The following is a 12,686-nucleotide window of genomic DNA, read 5'->3' as shown; positions in this document are numbered from 1 at the left end:
GTAGTCCCTTATCGAAATCTCTAAAAAGACTTATATTTAGAAACAGTGGGAGTATTTATGTTTTGTTCAGTACTCACTCTCCAAATACATCCCCTTTCAAAAGTTTGGACTCCTACAAATGTACTCACCCATGTATTCGAAGTGGAGGCCTTCAAAATGTAACCATCTGAAAAATATCTTGCGCCAAGAACACGTGTACATAAATATTCTGGTTCTGAATTAGTCATCAACAGTGCTTTGCCAACATAGCAAAATTAAAGCTCGAAGGTACCTAAAACCCATATCTTATATCCTCTTCAGAATGCACATATTTCACCACGCCACCCAATATACTTTTTTCTTCAAATAATCATCTCCCACAGTTCCACCAGAACGCTGAGTCCTCTAGTCATGTAAATTGTTTGTAATGTCGCGACACATATTCTAGCTACATCTTCTGAGTCCTCTGGTGACTCTATTTTTCATGAAACCCCAGATTGTATCCGGGAGGCACTCTCTCTTAATTATCCTTGATCAATAAAACATGATATTTCTCAAAAAATAAATAAAATAGACATTGAGATTTCACTAGTGATTGCCTTACCAATTCCCAAGGGCGCCTTAAGAATTCCCAAGGGCAGATTAAACACTGACATAGCATAAGATGGGTTTCCTTGTGCCACAACTTTTAACAAGATCTTCCTTCCTTCTAGGGATGGCATTTTCTCTTTCCGGCCTTTTAATTTCTGACAAACTCGATCAACAAGATATATGCAACTAAACTGAAGGAATCGCCTATTCTGAACCCCTCCACAAGAAAGAGCTGTCAGTAGTTGCCCGGCCTAATTTTCAGTTTTCACCAACACCATGAAAAATCAGTGCGTCTCTGCCTTCCAGAAGACTTACAACACTCTAATAAGTACATCCGGCATATACACGATAAGCAGCCAGTAAGAAACAATTCAGCAAGCACCTTAGTTCGTACAGAAGCTAGGTGATATAACAAAATACAGTGTGGTGTCCTAAGAATACAGTACACCGACGCCAAACGACAGCTCTGGAGTGGACGAGGGCACAAGGAGTTTTAGCCTAGCTCACATCCTGCTCTTCCGGACCGGGCCCAGCTCCTTGGCCTTAGCTCTCAGTTCATGCTTCTTGATCTTACCCGTCGCCGTCTTGGGCAGCGGCCCGAACACCACGGACTTGGGGACCCAGTAGCCGGGCAGGCGCTCGCGGCAGAACTTGATCACGTTAGCAGCCATTGCTGCTTCGTCGGAGCCGTCCACGCCGTCCTTGAGCGTGACAAAGGCGCATGGCGACTCCCCCCACTGCTCGTCGGCCCGCGCCACGACGGACGCCTCCAGCACCGCCGGGTGCAGGTACACCGCCTTCTCCACCTCCAGGCTGCTGATGTTCTCCCCGCCGGAAATGATGATGTCCTTGGCTCGGTCCTTCACCTCGATGTAGCCGTCGGGGTGTCGAACGCCCAGATCGCCGGAATGGAACCACCCGTTTTCGAATGCCTCGGCGTTGGCCTTGGGGTTCTTGAGGTAACCCTTCATGACGGCGTTGCCTCGCATGACAATCTCTCCCAGGGTGGAGCCGTCCGCTGGGACTGGCGCCATGGACTTTGGGTCGACGACGTCGAGCCCCTCCAGGCCTACATAGCGAATGCCCTGGCGAGCTTGGAGGCGGGCACGCTCGTCATCTGGCAGGATGTCCCACTCTGGCTTCCATGCACACACCGTGGATGGCCCATATGTCTCCGAGAGGCCATACGTATGAGAGACACGGAAGCCGAGCTTCGACATTGCCGCAAGGACCGAGGGCGGCGGAGCAGCGCCAGCAGTCATGACATCCACAACGCGAGGCAGCGGGAGAATGGTGTCAGCTGGAGGGGCGTTGATGAGGGTGTTGAGCACAACTGGCGCCCCACAGAAGTGAGTCACTCCTTGGTTGGCTATCGCCGAGAAGATAGCCTTCGCTGTGACCTGTAAATAAATATGGGTCAACACAAGAGAACCATATATGCTTGTGAGATGAGATAGTTAAATTGCTCACTATCTGAACACAAGAATGAATGATTCAGAGAGTTGTCAACAACATTTAACCCCAAAGTTCAAAATCAATACAAGTGGTTCAAAGTGAACTCATCTAAGTGATTCTTTGTTTCAGCCACGGGGCTGTTGTCAAACTTGTTTTGCTTTCCCGTCTGTTTCTCATTTTCAATATTTCGTATGAACGTTGTGGCTCTGTGTATCCTACTGAGCAGCAAAAAGAAGAAGATCAGCCAAGCTAAATCCCTTAATTTCAAGCTTACACATTCTAGGCATCGACATCCTTGTATCAAAACAACAATCCAGTATGCCAAACTTGTTTTAGGTAGTTCATCACAAAGCAAGTTCTTGTTACTAGCATCTGGATCACAAATCGTAAGCTAAACGTGCAGTAAAACTAATCGTTATGGTCAAACGTCAAGTTGGCAATGAACTGGGTGCATAATCATATGGCATGAACAGCAATGGTCCAAATTCCAAGTTTTCAACCTATCTAATACAACCTCCATCCTGAATTATACATCCGTATCTAGACAAATCTAAGTCAACTAATTCCGGGTGGAGGGAGTATATGTTATCTTAATCATTTATTTATGTGGCAACTGCATCACATACAAAGGCATCAAGGAGCATTTGTTTAAGTGAACCTCCATCAGAAGCTGACAGTGGAAAAGAAAGATGATCTATAATTCTCCTCCAATTAAAAAAGAATCAAGAGATCAGGAAAGTAATCATCTTAAAATGCAGACCACGTATTGCACTGATTCTACTACTTGGGCTTGGTTCCGTGCGAGGCCATCCTTTTTACCTCCTTTTATATATCTTGGTGGGAGAGGATTTTTGGGACCTGGGTACAGCGGAATCCACTTCATAAAACTTGGTAGAAAATGTATTTCTATGTTTTGGAAAATTCCAAACAAACCATGCAGATAGGTATTTGTTAGAAGCTTACCCATGTAAGTTTTCGTAAAATAATATGGCCATTTGTAACCTAGATAAAGAAGAGAAAATGATAGTGCTACAATTTATGTTTCGAAACTTAAACTGCAGCAATCTCATTTTATCGTTTTCATACAGGTAGCTGATTGCCATATTATTTTGAGAAATTTTACATGGATAAGTTTCAACTTGATACCTATGTGCGTCATTTTTTCCAGAATTTTTCGAAAACATAGAAATATGTTGTTCTTTTGCTAAGTTTTGGAGAATGGGTACACCAGAACCCAGGATCGTTCTACTATTTTGCATATCTTGGTGTCATATTTTTTATGATTCAACTGCGTTGCTATTGCAGGTTTAGTGTTCAAAGTAAGGCTGATACAGTGAATCAAGCTAGTTATCATTTGTCTTTGAGTATTCATACTCAATGACTCGATGAATGATTACTTTCAGTAGAGTAGCATCATTTATTGTTAGAATTCATCATAGTATTTTACATTTATTGCATCAACCTATGAAATATACTTCTCAACCAGATCATTGTGGTCTCATACTTACTGTTCTATACATAAATAACTTCCATTCATATAGAAATAAATATTCGCTGAAGCATTAGATTTCGTGAGTAACTTTTTGAAATGAATTTTACAGGGTTTATGTTACAGACATTTCACAGTAAGAAGGTCTCTAATGAAGCACGATTACAAGATAGTGAGGCATACCTGACGAAGACATATGCTTGTTCCACAGATAGCAGCAAGCGTCCATGTATAGCACCAGCCGTTGCAGTGGAACATCGGCAAAGTCCACAGGTAAACTGCGCCATCGTTCATTTTCCATACAAGAGCACCACTGAGTGACATTAGGTAAGCACCCCTGTGATGCAAAACCACACCCTTTGGGCTAGATGTCGTTCCAGAAGTATAACCTAAGGCAATGCTCTTCCATTCATCCTGCGGTGGTTTCCATGCAAATTCAGGGTCGCCAGTTTCCAAGAACTTCTCATACTCGATTGCCCCTGTTCTCAGAGCATCTTGGAGGGCTGAAGGATCACAGGTATGATCACCAATAACTATTACAATTGGCTTTTTGAAAGAACCTTTCTTTTGATCTGCTATAATCCTCAAAGAATCCTCTGCCAGGGAGAAAAATTCTTGGTCAACCATCACAACTTCAGCTGACGAGTGCTCCAACAGAAACGCAACAGTGGGAGCATTTAATCGAATGTTGACACAGTTGACCACTGCTCCAGCCATGGGGACTCCAAAATGAGCTTCATAAATTGCTGGGATATTTGGAGCTATTACAGCCACCTAACAGATATAAGAGAAGATAATCAATATAAACATAACAGAATATACTCTATGCATGCAGTAGTATTAGCTAGCACGAAATAGTCAATCAAACTACTATAGTAGCACTTGAAGAGATATTATTGTCTTCAAGGTGATTTCTGCAGTTAATCTTCTATATAACGCAAATCTATTGAACGTTCGAACTTAGAAAACACAAGTTTTGGTGTCGACAAGATGAATAGAGTGATGGGAGTAACAGGTTGTAAATCTTCTGCTCAAATTTTCTGTTGCCAATTGGGGTCTTTTCCCATCAAATACTTGGGTGTTTCACTGCACTATGATAAATTGCGTAGAGAAGATCTACAACCTATTATTGATACAGGGGAACGCATCCCTGCATACGTTATGGCAATTATTAAATTTCCAAAATGGGTGATAAATACAATCAACTCCCAGATGGCCCACTTCTTTTGGGAGAATATAGATGATAACCATAAATATCACCTTGCCAACTGGGGATTGGTGTCCAGAAGGAAAGATTTTGGTGAACTGGGTGTTCCAAATATTAGAGATTTTACTATGGCTCTTCTGGCCTCTTGCGGGAAAAAGATATTTTGATAGTGAGGGGACGGATTGGGGAATTCTGATTGATCATAAGTACAATACAGAAAACCCCAATGTATTGGTCTAGAAATGGGGTTGGATCTCCATTCTGGAAAGGCATTACCTGGGCTTTAAGTGCCTCTAACACTTTTTACAAATGGAATGTGGGGAATGGGAAAAGTGTTAGCTTCTGGCATAAGACATGGCTGGGGGATTGTTCCCTTAAAGTTAAATATTGGCCTCTGTTTGAAATTTGTAACCAACCTCTCTGCTCACTAGCCCAAGCGATGGTGCAAACTTGAAACTAACTGGTTGTACAGAAACATGGAAATGTTGAAATACATTGTCCACCCTTCTCCATCAGTTCGAACTTTTGGATGAACTCGCTGCTGTATGCCATTCATTCAATAGAAAAGACAACACCATGTGGATACAGCAATACATGAAACAATATCCTTTATAATTTCACTTTGAGAAGTATGCCACTCCATAACTGTATTCATGTGAACCATCAAATCTCAGCATGTGTTTGTTTAATTGAAATGCACAAGACATGTGTGTTGAAAGGAGAAGCTTTTAACATGCATTCCTATCATAGGAGAAGTTGAGGACTGAAGAAGTACAACATTCACCCACCCATCTATTAATACTCTATCAAATGATGGGGCCTCATATCTGTTACAAGAAATCCAAGGGCTGAAAGCTCATTTATGACCACAAATAGCTACGTATATAACCTGTTGAAGGTAGCATAAGGGAATAACGAGAATATATATATATATTTCTGACTCTCCGAAAATAACGTTTTACCGCTCAAGGCAAGTTTGAATGATCAAATGGAAAGTTTCTATGTTATGTTTTTGGAATAAAAATTTGAAGGTAGCGTAAGTGAATCACGAGATGCTATCTATTCCTGACTCTCCGTAAATAACGTTTTACCGCTCAAGACAGGTTCGAACTTTGAATGGTCGAATTGAAAGTTTCTATGTTTTTTTCCTCCGAGTAGAATGCATACAGCCAGGTCCTTTCACTTGTGTGAACTTGAATCTAAACATTTCAGTCGATTATTTGTAAGTAGAGATGGTATGACACCTGAGCTAAATCCCAATTGAAATTTACCATGCGCTCAAAATTGAAATCAATGGGGAACTGTTATATGGAATTCAAACATTTGCTGAAAGTTTTACAAGATCTGGTCAATCTGATTAAGCAACTACAGGGTCAAACATTGGGTTCAATAGGGTTAAAGTGTCACAGGGTCATTGGTTGATAATCAAAACTGTTTCGGGTCTCTACTGACACACTCAGAAAAAAACATTTTACTGCTCAAGGCAAGTTTGAATGATCGAATGGGAAGTTTCTATATTTGTTTTTTCGAATAAAATGCGGTATAGCTAGGTCCTTACACTTGTGCGAAATTGGATCTACACATTTCAGTCCATTATTTGTATGCAGATATGGTACGGCACTCGAGCTAAATACCAACTGAATTTTATCATGTGCTCACGAGTGAAGTCAACGGGGGGCTGTTATATGTAATTCGAATATTTGGTGAAAATTCTGCAACATTTGATCGATCTTACTCCCTTTGTAAACTAATATAAGAGCGTTTAGATAACTAAAGTAGTGATCTAAACACTCTTATATTAGTTTACGGAGGGAGTACTAAGCAACCACATGGCCAAACTTTGGATTCAATAGGGTTAAAGTGTCACAGGATCATTGTTTGACAACCAAAATAACTTCGGGTCTCAACTGACACACTTATACAAGTTCATAGGAGCTGATGTGTTGTAAAGTTGATAGGACACGAGCGTTCAAGTCTAGGGAGGTACGGCCTATGGCACAGTTCACTCAGAACACACCGGACCAGAGGCGCACGTGGAGGAAGGGGGAGAGGGGAGAAATGGAGGAGAAGAGAGATGGCATGACGTACCGTGCTCCCGTGGCCGACGGAGCGGCGCGCGAGGGCGGAGGCGAGGCGGCGGCAGCGGCGGTAGGTGTCGGCCCAGGTGTAGCGCACGGCGCCGTGCACGACGGATGCGCGGGCCGGGTGCGCCAGCGCGGCGCGCTCGAGGAACCAGAGCGGCGTGAGCGCCGTGTAGTTGGCCGCGTTCCGCGGCAGGTCGTCGATGTCCCTCTCCGCCGCCATTTCTCCCCAACGCCGCGGCCGGCTGCCCCCGCCCCCTTCTCTCTCTCTCTCTCTTTCTCACCTGAGTGGCTTGTGTTGCTCGCTCGTGTGACTTTGACTTGGCACTGAATCGCCGATCAAATGGGAGCGCTGCGCTCGGCTTGGCTTGCGTTTTATATATGCCATGCCGGTGGGGGTGGGGCGATCGTGCGGAGGGGGTGAGGAGCGGGTGGTGGGGATCCGCCGGCCCGGCTCGTGGCGCGGCAGCCGGCCCGGCCGGGGTGGGTGGGTGGCGTTCCGTTGTTAGTTTATCGGCGACGCCCGTCCGTCCGGTTCCGGTGTAATGTATGGTCCCGTTGCGAGCGGGGAGATCCTGCGACGTCGACTGGCGCCATGCGCCATCACGCAATTCGCCGCTCTGTACCGTAGCGGGGCAGTCTCCATGCGCCGCGCTTGTACAGTAGCGGGAAAGGTCTTGGATTGGACGTGCACCAAATGAAGCTCGCGTCTGTCGTTGCCGGGACCTGGCCATTGGTTTTCCCGGTCACACGATCCTTGCCTCGGTACCAAGGACGAGAAAAACTGAGGGCAACGATGCCGGAGGTTTTCCCGGTCGTTTCCAACGATGCCCGCGGCGAACGATTCGTGTCCAAACAAATCGAAGCTTCTGCAGCAACCTTTTTGCAGTCAGTAGCAGTGTCAAAAAAAAAAAACTTAGGCTTCCACTCGATTGTCAAAAAAAAAAAAAAACTTAGGCTTCCGCTCTGTCAAGCCACGATGCTACAAGAAAATATTAATAGTCATAACACACGAGATTCAAATCGATACGGTTTCTAAGAAAACGATGCGCTTGGTGGGACGAAGTCAGGGCAAAAAGGTGATCTGCACGCTCAAGCGACCACAACAACCGCCTCCATTTGGTCATGCACATCACACAAGACTAGAAGAGGCTACACAGCGTAAGCACAGAAGCAAGAGTTCGTGTTCTGTCTCCCTCTTGTCTTCTACAGTATTTTCTTGAATGAAAATGAGTGCTTGAATTTCTTATACAGACAAGCCTTCACTTGGGAATTTCCCCAGAGCATAACTTATTCACGATGGCGCTAGCGTCCACGGTCCACTATACGTATATGTATCTCAACATCGGAGCTCACATCCTGCTCTTCTTCACAGGGCCAAGCTCCTTAGCCTTGGCCTTCAGCTCGTGCTTCTTGATCTTCCCCGTCGCCGTCTTGGGCAACGGCCCGAAGATGACAGACTTCGGTACCCAGAAGCCCGGCATCCTTTCCCGGCAGAACCTCATGATATCGTTCGCCAGCGCCACCTCGTCGGAACCACCGGCCCCTTCCTTGAGGGTAACGAAGACGCAGGGCGACTCCCCCCACCGCTCGTCGGCCCTGGCGACCACCGAGGCCTCCAGGACCGCCGGGTGCATGTACACCACCTTCTCCACCTCCAGGGTGCTGATGTTCTCCCCGCCGGAGATGATGATGTCCTTCATCCGGTCCTTGACTTCGATGTACCCGTCGGGGTGCTTCACGCCCAGGTCGCCGGAGTGGTACCAGCCATGCGCGAACGCCTCGGCGTTGGCCTTGGGGTTCTTCAGGTAGCCCTTCATCACGGCGTTGCCCCTCATCACGATCTCCTCGTAGGACTTGCCATCAGCCGGGACAGGGATCATTGTCTTCGGATCAACCACGTCCAGGCCTTCCAGCGCGGTGTACCTGATGCCCTGCCGGCAGTGCAGGCGGGAGCCCTCCTCCAGCGGCAGGTCGTCCCACTCGGGCTTCCACGCGCACACCGTCGACGGGCCATAGGTCTCAGACAGGCCGTAAGTGTGGGTGACACGGAAACCACGGATAGACAGCGCCGCAAGAAGCGATGGTGTCGGGGCGGCTCCGGCCACCATGACATTGACCACACGGGGGAGTGGCAGGAAGGTCTCTGCTTGCAGGAGCGTTTATGAGGTTGTTCATGACGACGGGCGCAGCGCAGAAATGCGTCACTCCTTGTTTTGCAATACCAGTGTATATAGCCTTTGTGCTCACCTGCACAAGCACAATGGGTCTTGAGAATCAAATTCGACACATAGCATCAGATGAATGAATGTATTGCACAGTTGTTTTATCTTGTTTCTTTTTTACTCTTGGAAGTGATATTCATGTTTTTTAAAATAAATGATATTCATGTTAGTTAGCATTAGAAGGCTAAAATAATGTTTGCATAGTTGGATAACACATTTGCTACCAGAAATGCATTCTAGAAGAGTCTGAAATATCAACCGATGAGAGATGATGTACTCCATTCTTGCTAAATACTCTTCCATGCAGGTGGATTTTTTGGGTGTGTTGAATGCAATTTTGTATCTGTGCAACTTGGCAGTTCTACCATAACTTGCATTTAATAATTGGCAACAGTGAGTAAGTACTGCATCCCAGTAACATAACCTCTATTATTAGGTCAGCCAGCATTAACATAGCATTTGTCTTCATCATCAAAATTAGCTCAATTTGCAGACATTACAAAGCTAAATTTAAGCAGCTGCCAATGATAGGACAGATCTTTAACGTACCTGGCGAAGACATATGCTGGTTCCACAGAAGGCAGCCAACGCCCAGGTGTAACACCAACCATTGCAATGGAACATAGGCAAAGTCCACAGGTAAACAGCCCCTTCAGGCATTCCCCACACCATAGCAACACTGAGCGCCATGAGGTAGGCACCACGGTGGTGCAACACCACACCCTTTGGGCTTGAAGTAGTCCCAGAAGTGTAACCTAAGGCAATGCTCTGCCATTCATCCTTCGGTGGCTTCCAATTGAATTCTGGGTCACCGTTTTTCAGGAACTCCTCATACTCGATGGCCCCTTGTCCTAGAGCGTATTGAAGAGACTTAGGTTCACAGGTTGGATCCCCGATAACAATTAGTATTGGAGGCCGAAAATTCTGTTTCTTCTTCTCTGATACTATCTTCAGGGATTCCTCGGCTAGGGTGAAGAATTCTTGGTCCACCATCACAACTTCTGCCACGGAATGATCAAGAAGGAACGCGATCGTCTCAGCATTTAACCGGATGTTGACGCAGTTCACCACAGCTCCAGACATTGGAACGCCGAAGTGGGCTTCATACACTGCCGGAACATTTGGAGCTATCACAGCAACCTAACCAAACAAACAGAAAAACAAATTAGTACTGTCTAATCCTAAAATCTAAAAAGGCCACTGCAATGTGCAGCGAAGCTATGAACCATATAAAATCATAATACAGTTAAAAAATAGTCGCAGGTATTGGTACAAATTATGACTTGGCAAACAAAAAATAAACCACCATTCCACATGCTTCTTTGGCGCCTGCAGGAAAGATACGTCAGTATAACCCTCATAGTCTGAACAGACTTACAAATAATATCTTGGACAGAGACGCTCAACACAAGAAAGAGATAAGCTTATCCTGTTTGACCAGAAACAGCGACGGTTCCGTGTTTTCTTTGATGAGCAGAGCTACTGAACTAGTGTTTGGTTACGAGCACCTTTTTTTTGGCAACATGTTAGGAGCACCTTGTGGAGACATGATCACATGTTTCCATCAAATTGATAACAGTGACAGTGCTGTCTTATGCTTGTTCTTTTCATTTCGTTTCTTTTTCGAACTATAGGCATCCCATGTTTCCATCCTACTGGAAATGAAAGGTAAAGTTCTAGAAGTTCTGAGTGCCCCGCAAAAACAGAATAAAAGTTTACATTAGTAAGTGGATCGTATCTCCCAATATAGAGAAAAAAGAAACAGTATAAATTTACTACTCCCACAATTTACTACTCCCTCCGATCCATACTAATTATCGTTGATTTAGTACAAAGTACAAAATACTTTGTACTCATATGGATCAGAGGGAGTAACTGAATTAATTTAACCTCAAGGTTTTAATTTCACAGGCAGCCAAGCAGGGTCGTATTCTCTGAAATATAGGAGTACTAGGTAGAACTCAAACACTCTAGGTCTGAATGGAGGTCATACAACACAGAATCTAGCCCGACTCACAGTCAGCTCTCTCGTGCTTGCTTTTTTGCCTCTCTAGATAGACTAGAAAGGGGACAAAACATGGAGCTCTTCAGGAAGGAATTAGGAAAGCAGGGGAGAGAAATTTACAGTGCTGCCGTGGCCGACAGATCGGCGCGCCAGTGCAGAGGCGAGGCGGCGGCACCGGCGGTAGGTCTCGGCCCAGGTGTACCGGACCGGGCCGTGCACGACGGACGCCCTGTCCGGCTGGGCCAGGGCGGCCCGCTCGAGGAACCAGAGCGGCGTCAGCGCCGTGTAGTTGGCGTCGTTCCGCGGGAGATCGTCGATGTCCCTCTCCTCCGCCGCCCCGGATCCGAACCCATGCCCCGGCCCCTCCGAGCCCATCCTCTCTTGTTCTGCTCTCCTTCTGTTAGGGAGACGAAGGCGACGAATCGGGAGTGTCGAAAGCGTGGGTCGAGAGTGTAGGTGTGAGTGACGGCACGAGACGCCCAGTGCCATTTATAGTTCGAAGAAGTGTCCAGGTGGCTGAGGTGGGTACGATCTGCGAACGGCTTGTACGCCGCGACGCCCGTCCGATCAAGGGCGGACGCTGGGGATCGGACGAGTGTGGTAGGCGAGAGACTTTAATTTGGATTTCGCCACCTTCATGGAATGGGCTAGACAGAATCACTGAAGACGCAGTGGCCACGGCCCACGGGCCGCATTTCCAAATATGACCTGTCACTCCGTCAGTCAGTAGCGTAGGTTGATGCGAGAATTCTCAAAAGAAAGAAAAACTTTCGAGGATGCGGATGAGATGGAAGGTATGGTCGCATCCTTTCAATATGGAGTAGGTGATCGACGTGGTTCCTTGTAAAGTTATGGGCGCTAATAGGCGCCGGCGCACCGGCCGAAACTTTCGGCCGGTCCCGCGTGGGCCACTGGATTTGTCTAACACGGAGCGTGCGGAACCGCTCGATCACGCACGTGTCGGACGGGCTCGATGTGGACCCGGTCATCATCTTTCTCATCCGCCGCGCATTGTTGACTCTGGCCGCCGTCGCCGTCTGCCACACCCCGCGTTCCTCGTGGCTCGCTGCATCGGTGGCTCACCGTGGCTGCCGCTCGCCGCTCGCCGTCTCCGCTACAGCAAAAAAGGTACCAGATGCATCAAAAACAAGCGGTGATGGCGGCCGCCGGGTCCAACAATGTCGGGGCCGCTGGTTCCAGCATCCGTCGCAGCACCATTGGTGCATAGAAAAACAGTCATGTGCATTAACGGCTCGCCGCTGCAGCTTTTTCGTCGCCGGTCTCTGGTTGAAGCTTTTGAAATATATGGTTGAAGCTTTTGTGTTAAGATTGTAGCTTTTTGCGTTTCCTGTCACCGGTTGAAGCATTCTATATCGCCGGTTGAAGCTTTTTTCTAGCCGGTTGAAGCTTTTTTCGTCGCCGGTTGCAACCTTTCTGATTTCCAGTCACCGGTCACCGCCGTGAAATGGTGGTACAATTACTGTCTATGGTAGTAGCAAACATTCTGTGTGGTTGCAGCAAAAAAAACATTGTCGTGGTTGTCAAAGGGTTGCATCTTCTTCATGAATGATGTAGCTTTTCTCTATCGTTCGGTTGAAGCTTTTTTCATCAAAGGTTATAGCATTTTATATAGATGGTTGTAGCTTTCCTCGAT

General features: G+C 46.5%; 1 protein-coding gene and 1 pseudogene across 1 annotated transcript; both read right to left on the bottom strand.

Annotated features, from left to right (window-relative positions):
* Window positions 1–809: 809 nt before the first annotated feature.
* On the bottom strand, window positions 810–7,165 carry LOC119296343 (acetate/butyrate--CoA ligase AAE7, peroxisomal-like). Its single transcript, XM_037574739.1, has 3 exons — window positions 6,810–7,165; window positions 3,698–4,288; window positions 810–1,970 (listed from the first exon to the last, which is right to left on the bottom strand). Exons 1-3 carry the CDS (start codon window positions 7,023–7,025, stop codon window positions 1,074–1,076), a joined length of 1,704 nt encoding a protein of 567 aa, XP_037430636.1. The 5' UTR covers window positions 7,026–7,165; the 3' UTR covers window positions 810–1,073.
* Window positions 7,166–7,955: 790 nt separating this feature from the next.
* Window positions 7,956–11,477, bottom strand: LOC119296342 (annotated as a pseudogene).
* Window positions 11,478–12,686: the final 1,209 nt, after the last annotated feature.

Source organism: Triticum dicoccoides, chromosome 4B (assembly GCF_002162155.2).
Source record: "Triticum dicoccoides isolate Atlit2015 ecotype Zavitan chromosome 4B, WEW_v2.0, whole genome shotgun sequence".
Classification (NCBI taxonomy): Eukaryota; Viridiplantae; Streptophyta; class Magnoliopsida; order Poales; family Poaceae; genus Triticum; species Triticum dicoccoides.
The sequence above is the reverse complement of the archived record's forward strand: the minus strand, read 5'-3'. Positions and strand labels throughout refer to the sequence as shown.

Coding starts and splice junctions, on each gene's coding strand:
- LOC119296343 (XM_037574739.1), bottom strand. CDS start 7,025: ATGGCGGCGGAGAGGGACATCGACGACCTGCCGCGGAACGCGGCCAAC. Junction 4,289..6,809: donor CCGTCGGCCACGGGAGCACG/GTACGTCATGCC, acceptor TATATCTGTTAG/GTGGCTGTAATAGCTCCAAA. Junction 1,971..3,697: donor CAAGCATATGTCTTCGTCAG/GTATGCCTCACT, acceptor ATTTATTTACAG/GTCACAGCGAAGGCTATCTT.